The sequence below is a fragment of the Bactrocera neohumeralis genome, chromosome 4, assembly GCF_024586455.1.
Source record: "Bactrocera neohumeralis isolate Rockhampton chromosome 4, APGP_CSIRO_Bneo_wtdbg2-racon-allhic-juicebox.fasta_v2, whole genome shotgun sequence".
Taxonomy (NCBI): Eukaryota; Metazoa; Arthropoda; class Insecta; order Diptera; family Tephritidae; genus Bactrocera; species Bactrocera neohumeralis.
This window is the reverse complement of record NC_065921.1, coordinates 81,832,440-81,857,843: the sequence shown is the minus strand read 5'-3', so window position 1 is coordinate 81,857,843 and position 25,404 is coordinate 81,832,440. Positions and strand designations below refer to the sequence as shown.

General features: G+C 38.8%; 1 protein-coding gene across 4 annotated transcripts; it reads left to right on the top strand.

Annotated features, from left to right (window-relative positions):
• The first annotated feature begins 1,801 nt into the window (after positions 1–1,801).
• On the top strand, positions 1,802–25,404 carry LOC126757527 (sodium-dependent transporter bedraggled). Of its 4 annotated transcripts, XM_050471506.1 has the most exons (9): positions 9,475–10,572; positions 10,669–12,087; positions 18,396–19,355; positions 19,422–20,773; positions 20,849–21,013; positions 21,771–22,053; positions 22,113–22,891; positions 24,307–24,554; positions 24,633–25,404. In XM_050471506.1, exons 3-9 carry the CDS (start codon positions 18,464–18,466, stop codon positions 25,225–25,227), a joined length of 4,314 nt encoding a protein of 1,437 aa, XP_050327463.1. In that variant the 5' UTR covers positions 9,475–10,572; positions 10,669–12,087; positions 18,396–18,463; the 3' UTR covers positions 25,228–25,404. The 4 variants fall into 4 exon arrangements, with proteins under 4 accessions (XP_050327462.1, XP_050327466.1, XP_050327465.1 ...); XM_050471505.1 differs by lacking the exons at positions 9,475–10,572; positions 10,669–12,087 and adding an exon at positions 1,802–1,996; XM_050471509.1 differs by lacking the exons at positions 9,475–10,572; positions 10,669–12,087 and adding an exon at positions 2,084–2,197.

The window sequence follows — 25,404 nt, the reverse complement described above, 5'->3', positions numbered from 1 at the left end:
AAATCGGAAAAGTGGCCGCTACAACAACAACAACCAAAACAACCACAATACTTTTCTTTTATAGAAGCAGCTAACAGCCACCTTCCCGCGAGATTACAGTATAACTGTTAAATCACATCACAGCTAACAGACAGCTTCCCGCGAGATTACATTACGACTGTTAAATCACATCACAGCTCAGCCAGCTTCCCGCGAGATTCATTACGACTGTTAAATCACATCAGATCGTGGTGCATCGTCACCTAAGCACTGACTGCATAGAGCCATCCGTGCCGCAAGAGAAACTAACTGTTAAACACATCGCTTTTTTTGCTGCTCGATAGAGCGCCTGTTAAATCACATAAATGTGTAGCTCACAGCCAGCTTTCCGCAAGATTACATTATGACTGTTAAATCACATCACATCGCCAGCTTCCCGCGAGATTACATTACGACTGTTAAATCGACTAATCGCACTGACCAGGCATCGCCGGTGCCTGCGTCTGCTTTCTTTTATAGAGAGTATTAATATGTGTATTGATAAGTGATAAAATCACAGCCAGCTTCCAATCATATGCAAGATTACATATGATGACTGTTAATATCACATCAGCTAACAGCCAACATTACGACTGTTAAATATGCACATCCAGCTTCTCGAGATTACATTACGACTGTTAAATCACATCAGATCGCTGTGGTTTGCGTCACCTACACTGGCTGGCATCGCGTCTGCTTTCTTTTTTATAGAGCCAGCTCACAGCCAGCTTCCCGCGAGATTACATTTTGACTGTTAAATCACATCACACCGCGGCGTGAGCGTCACCCAAGCACTGGCCAGGCACCGTGCCTGCATTTCTTTTATAGAAGCAGCTAACAGCCAGCTTCTCATTGGGGGTGTTTTTTTGCGTAGCGAGTTCCAAACTCAACGTACAAGGGAGGGATGTTGCCTTCTCACTTTAACTCGCCTTTAAACCGATGTTTTTTGGCTACCCAGAAGATACTTGGTCTAGGACCGTAAGTCGTGAGCTACTTGAGCCATATGCAAAAGCATCGTTTGTGGCCACCCCCAAGTGAATGGCGCTCAACGAACTTTCCTCACTTGCGTGAACTTTTACACATGGCTCCATCCACCAACCTTCTTTGGGCTACGGAGGCAGTTAATACATATTTAAGCATTTGATCTCGACATGGTAAAGTTTTTTTCTAACCGTTACGCGCTTCCCCTCAACATTATCCTCCATCATGCATCCTGATTTACAATTATTTATCTAAGAGGCCTTTTGTTTTAGTCCAAACTCGTCGAGAGCTTTTGTTTCCAAAACCTAATATTAGATGACTCCACTGACTTGACTTCACAGCAGCATTACAAAACCTCAACTATAACTGTGTGACCATCATGGATCCGCTCATGCAATCATTCTTCTAAGCGTTCTTTTGTTTTAGACCAAACTCGTCGAATGCTTTTGTTGCCCAAACCTAATCTTAGCTGCCATTCATGTCAACATTTAAACTCCACAGCAGCATTACAAAGCCTCAACTATAACTGTTAGAAGTAATGTTAGAAACACGAGCAGACAGCACTCTAGCGTTTGTGGGGTATAAAGCTAGCTCTAGCTCTAGCGATCACATGCGCATGCTAACGAAAGCGAAGAGAATACAACACATTAGCACATACTAGCGACCAGCAGGCGCATGAAGAGAGCATTGTGAAAATGCAATTGGTGTCTGAGAGCGCAAACGCTTGTCTCTTGATATCTCATCACTTTGGCGACTATGCGCCTTCACGTTCGTTTGCGTTGCTTCAGTTTGGAATCTTCACTCGCCAAAAGAGCACATACTCGTGGTAATAGCGTAAAAGATCGGTACGACGGTCGGTCGCTTGGTCGGTCCAGTGTCTGTGCAAGTACATATATAAGACATACAAACGTGCATATATACAAATATATAGAGATTTTATGTACCTAAGTACATATGTACATATGATTTGTACCACAATTTCTCCAAAGTTTACAAAGTGAGCAAAAATTCTTGTTTTTTTTCTGTTTTATTCAACAAATATCTACTAATGAATATATTTAAAGTAGTAGAGATAAAAACGTTGAGTATACCAATTAGTGCTGAAAGAAGGGCACGCAAGTGAGAGCGGCGTAGGAGAGTGAAACCAGAATCGTGCAAAAGACAAAACAATTCGAAATTCGGCATTCAGATGTTCTTGGTAATATGGTTGCTTAATGAAAACCACCATGTATCTGAGTAGCTGAAAGTGATGCAGCTGTGTGTGTGTGTATGTGTATGTGAGTACGTGCGACCGTGTGTTTGTTTGTGTAGTGGTGGTGATATTGTGTGAGTACATCTTCAGTGCAAGCGGAGCATCGTAAGCGGCTAATGATGTACAAACATACATACATACATACATACATATATATAAATTTATGTAGCTTTGCATGTATATAAGTATGTTTGCATGTATATAAATATGTTTGCATATACATATGTAAGTATATACATATGTATAGTATGTATGTATCAAGTAGCCGAGTGATAGCGAAGATAGTTGCAATTTACTCAGCGCACACAAATATGCAAATACAACAATACATACATACATGCACAGATAAATATGTATATACATATACATATATGTATGTGTTTGTATGTACATACGTATGCAGTTCTTAGCCGTCTGCTTTCATTGGATTATATGCAGCACCGTATGTTTGTAAGGTTGAAAAGCACTCGTTGCCTTATCCATACTGAAAATAGGTCGGTGTTCCAAGTAGGTTTTTCACTTAGCGATCGCTTATCTTAACATAAATAGTTTGCCACTCCAATGTGGTCACTTCTGCAGCCAACATCGCTCAACGCAGACCTAATTGAAACTTATTTGTTGTTGTAGCGACGCAAAATATTCCCTACAAATTTTTTTCTAATGTTATTGAGTTGACAAGACGAGCAGAGGAGAAGACTGCAGAAAATGGCTAGAGCAGGGCACCAGCGAAACAATGGAGCATCTCTTGTGCGCTTGTCCCGCATTGGCAAGACTACTCTGTAAGCATCTGCAGTCCCCACGTTATGATACATTGAAGGAGGTGTCGATAGTGAGGCCGCAGGGTCTGCTAAATTTCGAGTCAAGTGCAGGCAACCTAAAAGATGACTACTTCTCTTGGGCTTAGCAACTCAACTCCATCTGGTATCCCAAAAGTCCAAACGGGTCTATGCGTGGCTTATTGGTCTACCAGGTTAACCTAACCTAACCTATTGAGTTGACAGTTCTTGGCTGGGTAGAAATGTGGATCCATTTCGACATTTGTAACAGCTTGACGAAAGGCAACTGCGTTGAGAACTCCGTACTTATTTACTAAGTTTGGCCTAAAGAGCTTGAAATATGTTCTCTTCTTGCTCGCCGTGAATGAATATTAAATAGAATTTTTCTATCGTTGTTGTAGTTGTAGCGGCTATCTAGTCGCCGCTTGGGTAGTAAGGTTCGGGTTCATTGTCATCGAAGTTATCTAACGGTAGGCCCAGTTAACGTGCTGTTTCGACAGTGTCGGATCTTTAGAAAAGGGGTGTTAGAGGCGTGGGTTCGTTGAGCTTGCAAGGAGATGGTTTGAGCGCATATCGGTGTCGATTCTGCTGCAGTATCCAGAACGAACAGCGAAGAGGAAGACGCGCTGTTGTCAACTAGGCTGTAACCGTAAGCGGTGTCTACACCAATAAAGAAGAAGAAGAGTATTCAAAACCAATTTTCCCAAGGCTCACTCTAGATTCTCGTGCTCTTCGACTTCAAGTACGCCATACATTGAGATGAAGCCGGTGAAGTTGTTAATGGCTCCACGTTAAATGGCGGTCAGCGCGTGTCTAAAGTAAGTTGCGTCCGAAGTCCGGCTGGCGTACTGTTCGATGTTGTCGACCCAAACATGGAAAGAACTACAAACGGACGACTGCAGTGATGGTTTCTGTGGAAGCATCCTAGCAGAAATTGTTTGGAGAGAATTTCATTATATTCCTTGACCGGAAGCATGCGGACATCGTTATGTAAATGTTCAACGGGAGACATCAAGTGGCTTTTTGCACTCGTGCAGTATTTTTACACGTCTGAAGCTTCTCGTCTCTGTATCCAGACGACCATATACATATGTAGATTATGGTACAACCGATTGGCTGATTGCTTTGTGTGTTGCCAAGAACATTTCTTTGTCTTTCCATAACAGCTGCCAAAATAGTCGGTTCTATGTCCGGATTTTATCCGGCCAAGGGCTGTTATTTCAGTGATCTAACGCTGTTTGGCTCGGTAAGTTTTTAAAATCCTTTCCATCGAGCTCTCTTAAGGTTTAAGTGAATAGCAATTTAATTGGTTTAAGACACTAATAAATCTATTGTGAAGATATCTCGTCAAATTTCCAATCAGATCGATTCTCAAAAAGTAAGGGACTAGCATAGATATATATGTACATATGTATACAGCCAGACTTAGCTCGCTATGTTGAACATACATATATACATACATATGTATATGTATATGTTCATATATTTCATAGGGACTCCGACGTTTCGTTCCCAAGTTCATGGATCTCAAAGGCATTCCTTTACCTACCAAAGGGCTAACACTATTAGAAGTGTTGTTTTTTTTGTAAGTCGATTCGAAACTGAAATCATGATGAATGGTGGGCCTATTAAAACCGAAAAATCTTACGCTTTCAGGGTTCAGTTTGTGCTGGCGTTCTTACTGGGATTTATTTCTACGATAAGAACAAACGCATGAAGGCCGAGTATGATGCGATTAATCTTCCATTTGCACGATAGTCGGGTCTAAGAAACCGGTACCGACCCGACCCGACTATTAGCCTAGAAATTACTACAGAAATGTTTTCTGTCGCTACAACCACAACATTCGGTTCGGAGACTTTGAAAAGCAGTAATTATAAAATTTAACCGATTTACCAATAAAGAAGTGTTGGAAAGTGCTTCAAGTAGCTTGTTGGAAAGCAATAGTTGCAGCGTCATTTCATTACGAAAAACCCCAACTGCACAACCCTGTTTATTTTCAAGTGAAAAAATCGCCAGCTAAAAAACACATTATTAAATTATACTTGGTAATTTTAAATTGCAAATCTAATTGACTTTCTAACTAAAAATAGTGTTACACACGTACATATACCTATATGTGGGTTTGTATGTCTTTATATATCGCATGGTGTGCGCCAAAGCATTTAATTTAATAAAAAGTCACTATTGATGAACAGCAGAATTGTGTATTGCCCAGCGATAGTGATGACATACCATTGCTTGTTGTTGTTGTGATTGGTTTTTATACCCTGTACAGGATAAACTATGTTTGCCACGAAGTTTGCAACACACGGAAGGCAACGTAGAAGACTCTATACATATATGAAATGAACAGCTTGATGTGTTGACTCGATGGCTCTGCGGACCAACTCCGTTTCTCGATCTGTATATACGCGAACTAGTCGCTTAGTTTCTGAGATAACGAGCAGAAATTTTGTATGTTCTTTTCTCCTTAAGAAGCTGCTCTTTTGTCTAAACCGCTGATATCGCTTCAATATAGCATATAGCTGCCATACAAACTGAACGATCGGCATCTAGTCAGTCTGTATGGAAAACTTTTTCAATTGACGAGATATCTTGGTGAAATTTGACATGGGTTTTATCTGAGACAATCCTGCAATTTTCCGAAGAAATTGCTCAGATCGGATCACTATAGCATATAGCTGCCATACAAACTGAACGATCGGAATCAAGTGCTTGTTTGGAACACGTTTGCTATTGACGAGATATCAACAGGAAATTTGGCAGCGATTATTATCTGAGACAATACTGCAATTTCCGAAGAAATTGTCCAGATCTGATCACTATAGCATATAGCTGCCATACAAACTGAACGATCGGCATCAAGTGCTTGTATGGACAACTTTTTTAGTTGACAAGATTTCTTAATCAAATTTGGTACAGTATATTTTTAAAGACAACGCTACAATATCTGAAAAAAATTTTCAAAATCGGACTTCTATATCATATAGCTGTCATACAAACTGGGCGTTCCGAATCAAGTTCTTGTATGGAAAACTTTTTCATTTGAGGAGGTATCATCATGAAATTTGGCATGCGTTATTACCAAAGGTAGTGATGCAATCTCCGAAGAAATTGTTCAGATCGGTTGACTATAGCATATAGCTGTCATACAAAGTGAATGATCAAATCGTTTTTTGTTTTTTTTTTTTTTTGCAAAGGGTATTATAGCTTCGGTGCAGTCAAAGTTTTTACACATTTGTTTTTGTTTTTTTTTTTATTCGTTGTTGTTGTTTTTTTTTTGCATTTGTAGCATTTGAATTTCGCAGTCTAGCGCTTAACTACATTTAATTGAGTTCAAGAGTGTAAATTTCGTCAAATTAAAAATGTGCATAAAATATTACGACAATATTGTTGTTGTTGCTGCTTTTTATTGAATGTTGCATTTGATGTCGCATTGTATTTTTAGAAATAAGCACAAGTTCCTCAATACAAGCAAATGCGAATTTTGTAGGTGCAGTAAATGACACTATATACCCGACTGATAGCTTAGCGTATTTGAGCAAGTACATAGGTATATGACACGTTAGTTATGCATATATGTACATATGTCTGTATGTTTATGTATATGCATGTACCGCTAACCCCACTTGTCGCAATTAATTGGTTGTTGGCAATTTTTCGTTGTGCGCCGACACACCAATCGCTATAGCAACCAACGTGTTGTCTCCAAATAGGCAGTAACTACTCTATAATGCATACAATACATACATATATACATACATACAAACGTACAACATTCAAATGCATATAACATGTATAATTGCATGTATGTATGTGTGAGTGTGTAGTTGAAAAATTGCTCGCACAAGTCTTTGCTAAATATGCCACAAAGCCAGGTGTTTGGCGAGCGCTTAAGTAACGTGCTGACGGTCAGTGACTAAGTTCGCCTAAAAGTCAATGCTCAAGTGTGGTAATGAAATTGTGAAATGTTATTTTGTAAAAAATGCAAATGAAATTGTGAAAAAAAACAAAACAATTATACTAAATAAGCTGCGAGTAGCCGCAGAAATTACAGATAAATAAATAAACAACGTGGTGACTGCTGAAATATATATGTACATACAAGCAAATATAAATATACACACATACATACAAATATAAACATACATACATATGTATATGTAATATATACACACGTGCCTCATCATATACATACATATGTAGATATGTGCTAAAAATGCATTTTCAAGCCGTAAGTAATCTTAGTGAAATGTTCAATGCACTGCTGAGTGAAATCAAATCAAATCAAAATGCATGAAATGATGATATGAAACGGGAGTGTGGTGCAACGCAGTGAAATGTGCAGCAATAAGTATTGATATGATGGGCAGCCATGTCACTGGCACACAAATATAATATTCATTTATACACATATATATGTATATGTACATATATAGTATATGGATTTACCCAAGTATCTCACAAATGCCTCCCTATACTTGTATACTTGTAGATACATATGTATGTATTACAAAATGTATCTTTATAGATTTACTGTTACTTTTCATAGGAAGTTAATGTAACATTAACGGCACACATTATAGACTATTGAGAATATACATATATGTATGTATGTAAACGCAGCAATCCCGAAAAAACGGGATTGATTTTCGGGATTCCCAAAACTTATTGTGTTGTAAAATCGCTGTTGAAGGTATTACAACTGTTCAATATAATGAAAAATAAGACTTTTAACAATAAATGCAATAATTCCGAAAAAATTACATTTTGTTTCGGGATCCCGAAAACTTATAATGTTGTAAGATCACTGTTGTAAGTATTACAACTTTTTAACATATAAACAGATAAGAATATATACAAAAACGCAACAATCCCGAAAACACGGGATTGAGTTTCGGGATCTCGAAAGCTTAATATGTTGTAAAATCGCCGTTGTAAGTTTTACAATTACGAAACATATAGACAATTAAGAATATATACTAAATGCAAAAATACCGAAGAAAACGGGATTGGGTTTCGGGAACCCGAAAGCTTAAAGTGTTGTAAAATCTCTGTTGTAAATTTTGCAATTACGAAACATATAGACAAAAAAGAATATTTAAGTGCAAAAATACCGAAGAAAATGGGATTGAGTTTCGGGATCCCGACATTATCTCAATATGTATGTACATACATACATACATATGTATGCATATGCACACACTCACATACATATGTAGGTTATGGACCCTGTAGTACTTTGCGCGAGCTTGCAGAGATTTTTTGGTACAAAAACCTTTTGATTAAGCTTTCGTAATTACGGAAAATCGTAATTATTACATAATTTCTTTAAAACACACTACATAACTTAACTTAAAACTTTTTATTTCGGAAGCCTGATGATTATACGGGAGTTAAGTCCATATTTATGAAAAGCTCGAACTTGGTACGTATTTAATTGTAAGCATTTTCCCTGAACTCGAATTTCGTAGAATAATTGTAGTAAATTTTATGAATTTTTGCAGTCCCGAAAATCATTACTCAAATCCCGAAAATTTTAATTTATGTATGACATATCACTTCCAGTGCTTTTGTAATTATTTTTAATTTTGCCTGATCTCGAATTTCGGGATTCAACTTTCGGGATCCCGAAAATAGTAATTTACTTATACGTCTGTATGATACATATGTATATTATTTCCATTACTTTTTAGGTAATTTTATGATTTTTTTTAGCCTCGGAATTCGGTATTCAAATTTCGGGATCCCGAAAATAGTAATTTAGTTATCCGCTGGCATGATTTGTATATTATTTCCAACATTTTTGTAGTTAATTTTTTGAATTTTTGTAGTACCGAACTTCGGTATTCAGATTGCGGGATCCCGAAAATAGTAATTTAGTAATCCGCTTGTATATTATATTATTATTTCCAGTATTTTTGTAGTTAATTTTATGAATTTTTGTAATCCCGGAAATCGGCATTCAAATTTCGGTATTGAAATTTCGGAATCCTGAAAATAGTAATTTAGTTTACGTATGCACATATAATTTATTATTTTCAGTAATTTGGTTTTGTTAATTTTATGAATTTTTGTAGTCCCGAAAGTAGGTATTCAAATTTCGCGATCCCGAAGAAATAATATATTCTAGATATGTAGCAAAAATGGGAAATCCCGAAGGGTATGTAAACGCCGAAACCTTTCAAATCACGGAATTGAGTGACTCAAAACACATAAATGTACATATACATACATATGTATGTAGGTACATAAACACTCTCTGTAGGTGTGTGTGTGCACATACCAACATTTTACCGCTCTTGTTCTTATCTCTTGCCTTTGCGCTTATAAGTTCCTTTCTCAGGCAAGAAGTACACAAACATGTATAATATATACATATGTACATATGTGTATGTATGTGTCCAGCTATGTATGCGTGCTCGGATTTACGTGCATGTGTTCGTATTTAGTAAGCATATGTTTCTTTTTTATCTAAATGCGTTTCACTGAACTCTGCTTGGCTGTCTATTTGACTCTTTGTCTGTCCCGTTTGTCTGTCTACTTGCCTGCCTGCCTGACTACCAGGCCATTAGCCGCACATGCATTCTGTATGACATTTATGTTGCACACCGCGCATGCAGCGACAATAACCGCCACCGAAACACACACATACATACATTTTAAAGTATACTTGTATATATGTATACATGGTATGTGTGTGTGTTAGGGAACGCATACATCTGCACATGTCGGAACTTACAAAAGGTGCTAAAGTGACTCACAAAATTGTGCGGTGGCCATAGTTCCACCTTTGAGCTTTTGCAGTTGGTCTAACTGTAATTCGTTAGTTGCCTAGGTGATTCGGTTTTGGTTTGTCATATATATCAACCCTCTTAAAAGCGTTTAATGAGTCTATAGTTTTTTTGTTTTTGTTTTTCTTGTATTTAACCCTGGACGTGCTTCGTTATCTTGCCCCTGTTTGAAAAACAAGTTGATTATTAATCGAATCGCCTTCCAAATAGTCTCCTGAGCCAATACAAGCGGGCCAAGTCTCCAGACACTGGTTAAAAGTCTTGGAATGCGGATGGCCTTCAGTGCCTTCAACGAATTTTGGTTTTCTCGGTTTCAGTCAATTTTTAGAGCGCCATTTGCTAGATTGTTGTATACTTTCGACAATTTAGGTATTCCGATAAATGAAGATGGCTGTTGTTCTTGTACCTCCTAAAAATGTACACCAAATAATTTGAGGAATTCTGCGGAACTGCTGTGCTTGGTCGACTAAAAACCCACATCCATTCGGTCGGTTACGAAGCGCCGACTGTCGCAGAAACGAAAGAATCGATAATCTCACAGCTCTGTGGTTGGTAATTTAGCTATTTATATGGTTGAATTATTTCGCTGAGCTTAATGATATTCCAAGAAAAATAATAAAAGGCCCAAAGGTTCAACACTCTTCCAATATCAGTATTTCTCTTTGCAATGACCTCGTCAGCTTACAAAAAAGCTCAATTCTTACTAATGGACGGATAACCAATATGTGTGGATGTAAAAGATCCCAAGGTTTGACGCTCTCCCGGATCTCGTTTGGCTTACAAAAAGGTCAATTCTTACTAACGGACGGATATCATACATGTGGATGTACTAAAAGGTCCCAAGGTTCGATACTCTTCCGATATCAGTATTTCTCTATGCAATGACCTCGTCCAGCTTACAAAAACGCTCAATTCTTACTAACGGAGGGTTATCATATACATATGTGGAATATAAGCGGTTAGTCCATGGTGCTTTAGTAATTGTCTCAGCCGAGCGCTTGTGAAGTAGTGTTCTAGCCTTAGTCCAGGACATGCTGCAGAAATGCTAGATTTTGAAATAAAGACATTCGTATGCCGACTCCAGCAAACACTTTTTATTTGAAAGCGACACTTCCTTGGATCATTACACTGTCTACGTCGTCTATCTGACATTCCAGTTCCCTTTTATTTACTGTTACGTTACACGAGACACTTCCTTGGATCATGATACTGCCTACAACGGACAAGCTTACATTCCAGTTCCCTTGTATTTACCGTTGCCTTACATTTTATTAACGTCTGGTTCGTAAATGCCAAAATTTGGTAGGCTCATGAAGCCGGAAGCGCAATATTACTACCAAAAAGACCTCGCTTGCCGCTAACGAAGGTCTAATCGAACTTACGAGCTCGCAAAAAGCGGAAATTAGCAACGCGAAACCGGTTCAACCAACACTTTGTATGTGTAAATGCGAGCCTAATCATTAGAGACCAAACGCCAAACCGGCGGCTTTGCGACACACGCGTTGCCAAGCCATGAGTCAAAGCGGAGCTATGTCATGAGTCAAATAAATGTCAACGCGAGCTCAACAAATCCGCATATTATTAATATTTAAGACTACATGAGCATTTTAGCGCGCACTGTGCACGCGCGCTATACGCCTACTGGCTAAGAACTTGCAAGCGTTTACTACACGTTCGCCGCGCCTGCAAACGCGCGGGCGCCCGCAGTGTAAAGGGTGAACTTTTCTTGATATTTTACCTGCAATTCATGCGATTCATGTTTGTAGTTCTGCAACAATGCCAAGCGAAGACTGGTTTCTTCACACACACATACTTACGTATAAACTCACTGTCGCACACGAGCAGTTGCTGCGCGCACACACGTGTAAAAAACCCAACTAACGCGCGCTTAAACGCACACATTCATAGAAATATTTAAAAGAGAGTAACGTAACGCTTACGTTACGTTGCTTACGTGCTACGTTACGCCTGTAAACACGCTTATACACACCAAATATGTATATATGTATGTATGTATATTGTATGTGTGTGACTTCGTCTGCTCTTGTGCCTGCGCCGCGCACCAATACCACGACGTTATAACGCTCATTGGTACTGCGAGATCAGCGCGTATTGCTAGTCTGGCAAACGTGCGACGTTGACGGCCACTAAACGCTGCCCAGCTTAGTTGTTATTATAGTCAGCGCTCGGCTCAAAGCAACTTTTCAACTTTTCAAGTTTTCAAGCGTTCTTAGCGCAATTCGGTATTCAACACAATTTGAATGTAAACAGCTGAAATTTTAACTGTTTTATTGAAATAAAAAATAAAAATAAAAATCATAAGCAACAAATTTAACAGTTATTTTGTTGTTTTTGTTTGGGTTTTTTTTTTTTTTTTGACTAGTTCAGTGTCGTGAGTGTTTGAGCAGTTTTTAAAGCAATTTTATTTATATTTTTTCTTAACATTTTATAGCAAACAGTGAGCAGTGTGTCATGCACGTACAGTAAATATGTAAATACATACTATGTATGTGTGTCTGATAGATAAGTGAACGTGTAAAGTGTATTCATTATCATATTGTGCGCCTCCAAAGTGTTGAACGCATAAAAATTATTGCCCATCATCAAGTATATGTATATACATACATATGTACATATTTACGCACATGTATCACTGTGGTAGACGCCCCCCTGAAATACACGCTCAAAAGCCCAATAACACCACCACCAGCGACAACAAAAGCAACAATAATAACAAGCAACGTGGATCACGCTTCAGTAAATAACTCGAATTTCCGTGTTACATTCATTATTTTTTTCAATATGTTGTTGTTGTTTTGCTTCTTTTTCGTAGTACAACTTGTGCAATCGTAAAATGGTACTATATGGTAGCTAATTAAAAATGTTGCTTATTGCGTTTAAAGTGTAGAATAGTTTGGCGTAAAGGAAACTATGTGGCATTCATTAAGGCTGGCCAAGGCATAGCGTACGAACAAGCGCGTGAATGAGCGTACAAATGTACATCAAGTACATAAAGCACGAAAAATACATAAATGCATATATGTATGTATGAAGATACATACATTATATATGTACATACATATGTATGTATATGCTCTCCATTCATACTTGATATTTGTAAATATTTCTAATTCTACAAACTCAAGCGACCGCTTGCCGACGAGTGAAACACAATATTTTTGCTGTAAAAAAAATTAAAAAAAAAATAATAAAACAGAAAAAGAAAAATAAAAAATAATGCTGCAGTTGGCCAAAGCTACATTTAACGCCTTAATATTCTTCACAGGTGCAAAACAATAAAAATAATTTTAAAAAAATATAAAAAAAATGTATTAAATTAAAAAAAAATTAAAAAATAAAAATAAATATATAAAAAAAAGAAATTTAAAAAAAAAAAAAAAGTTAAAAAAAAAATATTTTTAAAAAAAAAAAATAAGAAAAAATAAACACAATATTTTTGCTGTAAAAAAAATTAAAAAAAAAATAATAAAACAGAAAAAGAAAAATAAAAAAAATAATGCTGCACCAAAGCTACAATTAATATTCTTCACAGGTGCAAAAAACAATATACAATATAGTAAAAAAATTAAAAAAAAAAAATAAAAAAAAATTAAAAAGAATATAAAAAAAATGTATTAAATTAAAAAAAAATTAAAAAATAAAAAAATATATAAAACATTAAAAAATAAAAAAAATACTAGTAACTAAAATTAATGCTGCACCAAAGCTACATACATATAGTACATTTCACAGGTGCAAAAAACAATAAAAATAATTAAAAAAAATTGTATTAAATTAAAAAAAATTAAAAGATAAAAAATAAATATTTCAAAAAATAAAAAAAAAATTTAAAAAAAAATAAATAAATAAAAAAATATAACACTAATAATAAAAAATTAAAAAAAAGTAATAATAAAAAACAATGCTTCACTAAAGCTCTATATAATACTCTTCACAGGTGCAAAAAACAATAAAAATAATAAAAAAAAAATAAAAAAATGAAAAAAAAAAAAATTAAATTATTAATTATAAATAATACAAAATTAAATAAAAAAATTAAAAATAATAAAGAATAATGCTGCACCAAGGCTACATATGATACTCTTCACAGGTGCAAAAACCAATAAAAATAATTTAAAAATTAAAAGAAAAATGTAAAAAATAATTTAAAAAAATTAATAAATTTAAAAAAAAAATTTAAAAAAATAAAAAAAAAAAAAAAAAAATAAAAAAAAAAAAAAAAAAAAAAAAAAAAAAAAAAATAAATTTAAAAAATAATAAAATTAAAAAAAAAAAATAATACTGCGCCAAAGCTATAATACCCTTGACAGTTGCATTTCTTATGACATAAAAGCGTACAAAATGATCTTTAACTCGATTTTGTTCGGTGAGTTTGTATGACAGCTATATGTTCTAGTGATCCGATCTGAACAATTTCTGAAGATATCACATTATTGTCTTAGATAATAATCTGTACTAAATTTCGTGCATATACATATGTATCTCGTCAAACAAAAAAGTTTTCCTTACAATAGCTTAAGTGTGATTGGTGAGTTTGTATGACAGCTATATGTTCTAGTAATCCAAACTGAACAATTTCTAAGGATACCACGTTATTTCCTTAGGTTATAACTCGGACCAAATTTCGTGAAGATATCTCGTCAAACAAAAAAGTTTTCCATACAAGAACTGGGGTTTGATTGGTGAGTTTGTATGGCAGCTATATGCTATAGTGGTCCGATCTGAACAATTTCTGCGGAGATTACATTATTGCCTTGAGTAATTACTCGGGCCGAATTTCGTGAAGATATCTTGTCAAACAAAAAAGTTCTCCATACAAGAACTTTAATCCGATCGTTCAGTTCGTACGACAGTTGTGTGCTATAATTATCCGTTATGAACCATTTCTTTGGAGATAATATTATGGCCTTCAGTAATAACTCAGGTAAAATTTCGTTAAGAAATCTCTTCAAATGAAAAAGTTTTCCATACAAAAACTTGATTTTGATAGTTCAGTTTGTATGACAGCTATGTGCCACAGTGATTCGATCTGAACAATTTCTACGGAGATTACATGATAGCTTTCGATAATAACTCAGACCAAATTTTGTTGAGAAATCTCATCAAACAAAAAAGTTTTTCATACAAGCACTTGATTTCGATCGTTCAGTTTGTATGACAGCTATAGACAAAATTGATCTGATATCGGCGATTCTGACAAATAAGCAGCTACTTGGGAAAAGAAAGACGTGTGCAAAATTTCGAAACGATATCTCAAAAACTGAGAGACTAGTTCACTTACGTTTAGGCATAGCTAAAGCGACACACGCTGAAAATAAAAAAAGGAAATAAAAATAAAATTAAAAAATAATAAAACTTAAAAATCATAAAAAGCTATAAAATTAAAAAGATATACTAATTATAAAAATATAAAAAAATAAATAAAATAAGAAATATATCTCTTTCTTTACAAAAACAATAACACACCTGCCACATGTATTTTTATTACAAAAATATACAATAAATCTATATAGTATATACATATCTACGCAGGTAAACAATTGCTTGTTTATTATAATCTGCGTGTGTTGGGTTTTTGTTTTTTTTGTTGCTCGTTTTCCATTCGCTTGTTTGCTACAGTTCGCATTATTACTATATTTGTGCTAAAAAATGTTTATTAGCTTATTGCCATTTTTGTTGTTGCTCATTGCAACTCTCATTGTTTATGTTAAGTAGCAGCCGACATATTTATGGGCATTTATAAATGTTTGTATGTTTGTGTTTGTATTAGCTGCACACGATTTTCCGCAATGTACCGCTAATTCTGACGATCACTAAATTATTTGACCTCTCCGTGCCATTCCAAATGCAAATGAGCAAGAGTATAAGACACATTTGTAGAAAGGTGCCATATATGTACATATGTATGTATATAGGAATTAAATTTCTATGATCTACGAGACATTTATTCAAGTAGTTGGAAGCTCCCCGACTTCTTATGCAGAAATGAATTCGATGAACCCAATTTTCGAGTACTTTTTCTACTAAATCAAGCTATACATCATGAAAAGCAAGTTCAACATTGACTTCTAGAGAGTCTGGTTTACAGCTAAAGACCTATCCCTTCAAATGAACCATACTAGAAGTAGTCTAACTGTGTTAAACCACAACTTCTTGGAGGCCATTTAATGTCACAATTTCTTGAAATAATCGAATCTCCCAGCTTTTCTCGGTTGTTGGACGAACTGTGTAACACATAGCCTCGTCTTGTTGGAGCCAGATGTTATCAAGATCAATTTCTTCCATTTGCGGCCAAAAAAGTTGGTTATCATCGATCGATCGTCTACAGTTTCATTTCGAAAGAAGTGCGGAACGATGATTCCACCAGACGATAAACCACACCAAACTGTCAATTAAGGCGAATGTAATGGTGGTTCATGGTGGATGAAAGTGAGCCTTATCGGAGAAGATGATTTTCTTAAAAAAAGAAGATCGTTTTGACGCTTCACTTTTGTTAAACCTCTCTGTGACCCTGTAACCTAGTTTCTTCCGCCAATAATCGTTCAATTCAAAAATCTATGAACTTTACGGTAAAGTATTTTCCAATGACGAATAAGTAGTTTCAATGGATTCAAAAATAGATTATTTTGAAGGCAAGTAAACAAATAAAAGCGCGCTGATAAGCGATGATTTAAAAATAAAACGCGTTTATACGCACTTTCGAAAGCTTATCTGAGCTTACGCATTAGTGTCTTTCTGAACTCTTCACACGAGCACTAAAATGAGTTCAAAAGTTATGAAGGGGTGGAGAATATATCGAAAGTTATAGTTATATATAGTTAAGACTTCTCGTCCTAGTTTGAGAATTAAGTTCTTAAGCAGCCGTCTTCGAGAAAATGAGAAGAGATCATGATTCCAATTGAGCTATTGAAACTCAGCTCAAACCTCAGTCAGAGGTAAAGAGATGCTCAACTCTCATGTCATTGAAAGTGAGAGCGAAAATCATTTCCTGAATAAGTTCTACTGCCTCAGTATATCTCTGTTGAACGGTTATAAAGGGTGATGCATTTTGAGTTGCGAGGTTAACGAGGAATGTTTATTATCATTCGAAGGAACATTCTTTGGCATTTATTTTTGGAGGATTATCTCTTTCAAATGTTGGCCGTGGCTAAGTCTCAGATGCGCCAACCTTTGAATCCAATTTTCGATGACTCATTCGAGCATTTCGACTGATAACCGGCAAATGACACGCGTGATGTATTGATCCAAGACCTGAATCGAAGCGGGAGTGTTTGCACAGAATTTGATTTAATATATCCCCACAGGAAAATATCTAACGGTGTAATATCATGCGATCTTGATAGTCAATCGACCGGCCCAAAATGTGAAATTATGTGCTCACTGCTTTCTCAATAAATCCAATGATTGGTGTTGGAAGTGGCGCCGTCTTGTTGAAGCCAAATGTCGCCCAGATCACGAGCTTCAATTTCAGGCATCAAATAGTCAGTTGTCATGGCGCGATAACGGTCGCCATTGACGGTTACGTTCTCACCGGCATCATTTTTGAAGAAATATGAACCGATGATTGCACCGGCCCACAAACCATACCAAACCGTTGTTTTTCTGGATGAAATGGTAGCTCTTGAATCTCTTCAGGTTGCTCGTCGTTCCAAATATGGTTATTTTGCTGGTTTATATACCTATTGAGCCAGAAATGGACCTCACCGCTGAAAAAATTTGGCTCGAAAACGTCGGATCTTCTTGGAACTTTTCAAGAGCTCATAGAACGCAGCGAATTCGCTTGGAAAGGTCGAGCGGCTTCAGTTCTCACTGCCTTCAGTTCGAATTTGTTTGTAAACTAGCCATTAGAGCCATCCTAAGCTCTACTAAATAAGACTTAGACATAGCTGTAGAATTTTGCTTTCGAAGCATTTTTATAGGAAACGGAGCCCTAGAAACACAGTAGAGCGCCATATCCTGTACGGATATCATGGATATGAATCTGCAGGAAGCCTGTTCTTATTATTTATTTATTGACCAGCAAACCGCCAACTTAAATGTTCTATTCAACCACTTCAAAGACACCTGCTCACAGCGCGTTCTGGCGCCAATAGTATGAGTAATAAAATCGCACATAAAAAAACCCAAAACAATGTGGGTCATTGCCGTCATCGGAGGCTCGCTGGGCTTGGAAATTCAAAACGGCTATCGAATTTTCATATTCTACTGAAATTTCACAAGACCACTGCTTTCAGCAACAACAAGCATTTAACACCTGAATAAGACATCCGCCAGTTATGTGCCAAGCGCGGCGCTAACAGCCGATAAGACGGCGCGTCAGTGAGGCAGTCAAGCGACGCGGAAAGACTCACTCGAACATGAAATATGAGCTGGACGGCAGCGCATTATTGCAAGCGGTCGCCAGCGTATTTGCACAGACTATTTAACTGCAATATTTAAATGTTTGTTTGTGTGTGTGTGTGTACTAAATAAATAAATCTACGCGGGCTTTGGCGCTATTGCACTGGCATGTTTCCTAACTTCACTTTTCTTCTTCTTTCACATTTGCAGTTTGAATAGCATACGGAGGCAGTGTTGGCGGTGAAAAAGCATACTACAACTACAATTAGGAGAAAGTTATGTTCAAAGCAAGCAATGCTGGCAACAGCACAACAACAGAAGAACGTGATCGCCTAACAGATGGCGAAAAGTCACGCACCTCCCATCGCTCCCGACCATTTTCTAGTCTTCCACGACGTTTCTTGTCGGCCAAGAATTGCGCAGTAGTGGAGACTGATGCGGAGCGTACGCACGCTTTGGGGAATGAGAGCGCACAATTGAGAGACGTGAAGACAGCGAGAAGCTTATCGCGCTTGAATACGCTTAACTATGATAATGCTGCAATAGATTTAGCTGAGGGTAGCTTAGGAAGCGCCAAGAATAGCTTTCAAATTAGTAGTTTGGATATATTTCCACAAATAAGTAATAGTAACGATACAACGGTCTCGTTGGAGATGGAGCAGTTGCACGATATAAGACGTGAGGATATTTTCCCACACGAGCGCACACCGACTGATTCCTCGTGGGATGGCAGTGATCTCGAAAACGAATCCATGCATTCAACAGATACCAGCGACTGTACGCCCGACGATGCAACACGTGTGCTCAATGAGCTCGACACGATTTTGGATATACACGGTGCGACGCCGCTAAACGCGACCAATTCATTGGAGACTAAAGTCGAAGACTGTTTATTGGATTTAGATAATTATCTAGAAGAGATGGATGATTATAGTTTTAGTAATAATGATGAGGACGATAAGAGTTCGACGGAGTTGGCCCGTACGCCAAGCCCGAAACGTCTAACTACACGACAACGTAACCGTTCGTTGCCGATGAGTCGTAAAAAGAGTACACAACTGAATGCCGAGCGGGAGCAGAATGAGGAGGCAAGCGTCGTAGGTGGCAGCATAGAACGCGGTCAGCTACTGAGACGCACAATTACCTCACCGAAAGAGAAGTTGTACGAGGGTAAGAGCAAATGTAATTGCTCAGTTATTTATATAACTCAAACAGAAACTTTTACACTACTTTCAGATCTAATGGAGCGATTGGAGGACACACCGCGTGAAGTTACACGCCTGCCCAGCGAGGAGGCTTTCAATGAACTCTTCATAACCGAGGATAACAATGAGCGCACAAATTTGCAGTCAACAGATCCACCACCTTGGACGGAGGCCACATACGACGCACATCACGACGGTAAAGCTTTAGCCGATAATGATGACTTGGGCGCAGCGCGTCTCACAGATTTCACAGAACATCACAGTATTAGCGCACAAAATGACGAGACGTCGGTGGCGTATGAAACAGCGGCCGCCGACACTTTGCCTTTGCGACCCGAGCTCAGACGTTGTCACTCACAGAATCGTCTGAGCACCACTAGCACGAACAGTCGCACTGAAATGCTGACACAAGAAGATATTTTTAATAATTTATTACTACAAAACGACAACACCAGCAGCACTTTGGTGAATAGACCGCGCCAGTTTGGACGTCGCGCGGCGGGGCAACCGCCTGTACTCTCCGTACGACCTGATATACTAGAAGGCAATCACAGCTTCGGCTCAGCTGGCAACAATCAACGACCGCAGAGCGCGCCTGCAATTACGACAGCGGCGCGTCAAGCGCGTAATGCCGCACACGCTGCCGACGAGCGTCACTCGAACTTCTTGGTGGGTTCGGATGGCAGTTCGGCGCATACGTCGCGCAATTCCAGTCCCATCACCATCGTATCCAGCACAGACTCCGCCTCGACCACGCCATCAACCAATGGTGGTCACAACGCGGCTATGACACTCGTCACAAACGGTCGTTACGAACAAACGGATGCGGAGCATAATAACACTACACACGCAAGCGCGCAGGACAGCGATAAGGAGTGGCCGCATATGTGCAGTCGCGCTTTCGCACTACTCTGCTGTACAGTGGGTCTATTTAATATGTCACGCTTTGCGGTGCTGACCGTGGAGTATGGTGGCAACTTCGTTTTGCAATTCTTTTTGCTCTCCGTACTTTTTGGCATACCGCTTTTCCTGTTGCACATGTGTTTGGGCTCACGGATTAAGGCCGGTCCGGTGTCAATGTGGAAGATCAGTCCGATATGTCGCGGTATCGGTATTGCTTTGGTGTTGGTGCAATGTTTCATTGCCATTTATTCGACTGTCGCTATTGGTTGGGTGCTAATCTATCTGCGTGACACATTTCCGCACAAGGGACAGGACGGTTACATGTGGCAGGAAATGATTAACCCCTATCGGCGTGGCACGAATGGCTCTGCGAATATAACCGAAAGCATTACCGATTATTTTAATATTGTTGTGTTGCAGCGTTTGCACCTGTTGAAGCCGGCGGATGGTGGCAATGTACGTTTTCGTGTGAGTAATCGGGTGAGTGAGTTGCGAGTCTATTTTTGTTCGGCCTTTCAGTTTGAACTAATAATTTTTTTTTAACTTTAATTGCAGTTGGCCTTCAATTTGACCCTAATTTGGGTTTTTGTATTCTTAGTTTTGTGCAAAGGTCTGAAATCGTTCGGTAATGCGGTCTTTCCGCTCATCCTTGTACCAATCGTGGCTTTGGCATGCGTTATTTGTAAACTACTCTACATCGTGGATCCCGTAAAATTACAGGTAAATAAAGAAGGTTTTGTTTTTTGAAAGTTTCCGACGTGATCTGTAAATTATCTGACGACCGGCCGAATTTCGCATGAATTCAGTCGAGTTCAAAGGCTCAGCTTTTAAAACTGACACATGGACTTTAAAGTCTATTGGCATGGACACCGCATATGTGCATATAGCTGAGTTTTCACCTGGTTTTTCCAACGGCGTGGGGGTCTTCCTCTTCCTCTGCTTCCCTCGGCGGATACTGCGTCGAATACGACATGACCTAGCCACTCTCTCTTAATTTGCTGAACTATGTCAATATTCGTATAACTTGTACAGCTCAAGACCATAAATCTTCAGCATAACCTTTCGAAAACTCGACTCATCAGATGTTGTCATCGTCCATGCCTCTGCACCATATAACAGGACGGAGATGATGAGTGACTTGTAGAATTTGGTCTTTGTTCGTCGTGAGAGGACTTTTCTTCTAAATTGCCTACTTAGTCCGAAGTAAAATCTATTGGCAAGAGCTATTCTGCGTTGGATTTCGAGCCTGACGTTGTTGTTGGTTCCAATATAGACTAAATTATCTTCGACTTCGTAGCTGTGACTGTCAACAGTGACGAGACGTGACTATTTGTTTGATGACAGTAGATATTTAAAGTCTCCCTTAGATCAGAGCGCTATATTCTTATAACGCATGAGATACTGTAAAAGATCAGCTTGGACCCTTACTAATTTTTGAAAAAATCAAATGCGTAACATTTACTATTTTTCGCCACAGAACGCCTTAAGCAGCACCGACTTCAGTGACTTCTTCGAAAATTCCAAAATGTGGGTTGCTGCCGCACAGGAAGTTTTCCTCACCTGGGGTCTACTTGGTTCTTCAGTAATCTCCATCACAAGCCGTGGACATCCGCCTAGTCGCAGCGAAATATCGTTAAGACGCGATTGCATCTTTGCCATAACGCTTACATTCTTCAGTCTCACTATGGCCGCAATGATGGGACAACTTTGTGTCCTTATATTGAATCAGCATTCCTACATTTATGTGCCGGGTTCGTTTGGTAAGTCGTAAATTTATTTAAAAACTTCATACAAATAACATACTTTGCTTATTTAATAGAATCACTGGAATCATCAAAGTCCGTCTTCGCGACAGAGTCCATAACCAACTTGAATATCATTTCGATACCAGCGAAATGGATGCCACATTACTCCAGTTTTATTGGAGAGTCATATCGACGACAGCTAACGCTCCAGGAAAGCGGCTATCAAGCTTTACGTTTCGTCAGCGAAATCCTGCCCGCCACATTTATAGCCGCACGTGTCAACCTCTCGTGGATTTGGGCCGCCGTGATTTTTGGCTCCTTAACCCTATTGGGCATATCACAATTGTGCGCCATGTGGAAACCGATTGCCAGCGCATTGGGTAATTCAATTAGCGCAGTTTTATTGAGTTGCGTTACTGCCATGCTCTTGGGTGTACCCTTCACAACCGAAATCGGCATATCCATACTGTATTATATGGACTTGGTGCTAGGCGGCTCATGGTTTGTTGCTATACTATGGACGGCACAGATATTTGGTGTGTTCTTGATACGCGGGCGTCCATACAATGGTGATGATTTGGTGAATAAATTGAAGTTCACGAACTCCTTATCCGCGTTCGTCGCCTTGGCATGGAATGTTTTGCTGCCGATTGGTTTGATAACATTATCGGTCGTCAGCTATAAGTCATCGTTCTCGAATCAGTTCTATTATTGGCGTGGCAAGTCGTATTTCACCTACTGGGCCAGAAAAGTGGCAGCTTCATTGCAAATTGGTTTCCTACTACTTATACCGGTTACAGCGATTATACAAATTTATCGATATTTAACAAATGGGCCGCCGGATATATTGGATGTAAGTGTTATTTATCAGGAGGGGTTGATAATGAAAGTAACAAAAAAAAAAATAAAAGAATATAACATCCTCCACCGATAACTTCAAAGAATGAGTATAGTAACGAGACCCATTCTTTGAAAAGTAATATTTTACTTCGGCCTCTATTCCTGACGCAAAACCTTCTTTAAAAAATTCATATGCGCTTCAGAGGTGGCACCTATAATAGATAGTATCCAATAAAGCCGTGAGCTCAGTGAGCGGTTTAGTAAACCAAAACTTGTACAGAGAAAAAAGTTATCTCAGACTTTTTCGTCCAACACTTTTTCGAGAAAACTTTAAACAACTAAGGATTCTTCCTTCCCCGACTAGTGGTTCCACACTTTATCAATAAAATCAAAACTTTCCATCAGCTAAATGAAATAACTCTTGGTAAGGCCGGACATAAGTAGAGAGGTGCTCCAGCGTCTAGTAGGGACTTTATATCTAATTCTGATAATTCCTCCAGTTCCTTGAACTGTGAAGCTCCAAGATTTTTGAGCTAAACTCTAGATAAGTCCGGACATAAGCAAAGGAGGAGCTCCAGCCTCTAGTAAAGACTTGATATCTAATTCTTATACTTCCTCCAATCTCTGGAACCGTGAAGGTCCTAGATATCTAAGCCGAACTCTAGATCAGGCCGGACATATGCAGAGGATGTGCTCCAGCATCTAGTAGAGACTTGATATCAAATTCTGATTATGCTTTCAGTTCTTTAAACTGTGAAGCTTTTAGATATCTAAGCCGAACTCCAGATAAGGCCGGACATAAGCAGAGGAGGTGATCAAGCGTCTCACTCATGTCTACTTCTTTGCGGTTTCTACATACGATGGCAGTAAGTTGCGCCCTGTGACTAAGTCGACAGCCGTCCTACAGTCTTTTCGAGGCCGTGTGTGTTTACCTTCGGCTCCCTTAGGTAGAAAGCTTGCGTGTTTACCCTCTGCTCCCTTACACATGATCTTGACGATCCTGCAAGCCCTTAAAGCTTTCCATATCACCCTGATCCGTCTGTTAACCCTTTCAGTAATATCACTGTGTATCGTTTTTAACGCCTTGTGCAGTTTATGAGAAGGTTTGGTAGTCAAGAGAATTGCACTGTTGGCAATTCCATCAGCTATTTCGTTTCCCGGACCTGAAACCTTGTCTCGAAGATAAAGCGTAAGGATGTGGGATATATTAAATCCGCCGACTCCTTGACTATCGAGCTATGTCCGAAGGTTTTTATGGAAAATTCCCCTAGCACCGCAGCTGACTTCGCTGCCGAGCTTTCCACTGCAATGTCAATTGGTGGCATTTTGTTAGAAAGTTTCCTGTGTACAACAAATAAACAATATATTTTCCGTCTGATTTTCGAAAATTTTCAAAACACCACTAAATATTCTTCTCCAACTTTGCAGCGCATCCAACTACTCTATCGTCCCGGCGAAAGTCTACGTGAAATACGCAACAGTTCCTTAAGTGATCGCAGCAGAAGCGACTATGGACGAGGCGGTGGCAACGGCGCCGTTGGAAATCTCGAACTCAACTCATATCAGGCACAAGATGATGCACCGCCAAAATATACGCCACCCCCCTCGTACACCACAGCGACCGGCGCGCGTTTCGCCAAGATACTACGACAAAGCATACGTCGCAGTGTACGCCGGTAATTACAAAACAATTGAAACTTTATTACGAACTAGTACTAATGTACCGTTATCTCTTCCTTAATTCGTATGCTTAGTGTGCTCGGTGATCGCAGTCGCGCACGCCCCATACTCACCATCGACTCGGAGAGTAATCAGCCCACTACATCGCTACATACACACGAAGTAGCGGCGCCACATTACACGAGCGCCGACATACCGATTACAAATACGGCGCTCACAACATCCGATCAACAGCAAACTTTCCCGTGCAGCTCCGGCGAACAACTGCAGCGCTCACTGTCGCTCGGTCGTAAGTTTACTGTTAAACAACAACATCAGCAACATCACACAATTGGCGGCGGCGGTGCGCGCAGTCAACGTGCACTCACCGCGGATGCCGGACAGCGCAACCTACGTGGTGCGCCCTACACCGCGGACGACGTGGTCACCGTGCTGCGCTCGACTTCGCATGCGACTGCACAGATGCGTCCCGACACCGTAGCGGTTGTGTCGCCCTCGACGCCCGAACTCTGCGAACTCTCAGCGAATAATTATTCGTCGTTCCGTTCGATTGAGAATCTGGTGACGAATGCAGCGCCGATGGCGCGCAGCGCAGCATTCACAGCAGCTGCGGCGTCGGCGTGCGACGAGGACGTCAACGGCAGCGGAAGTAATACATCTGTGATTTAAAAGAAAAGAAAAGTGAGAAGAATGGAGGTGAAATAAGCAAAGTAACTAAATGTGTTTTGCGTGTACTATGTATGTAAATAGTTATATATATTAAAAGCGTATGAGTGTAATAAATAATTATGATAAATAATACAAGTAATAAATAATAAATAAATACTAATTGTCGAAATATTTGAA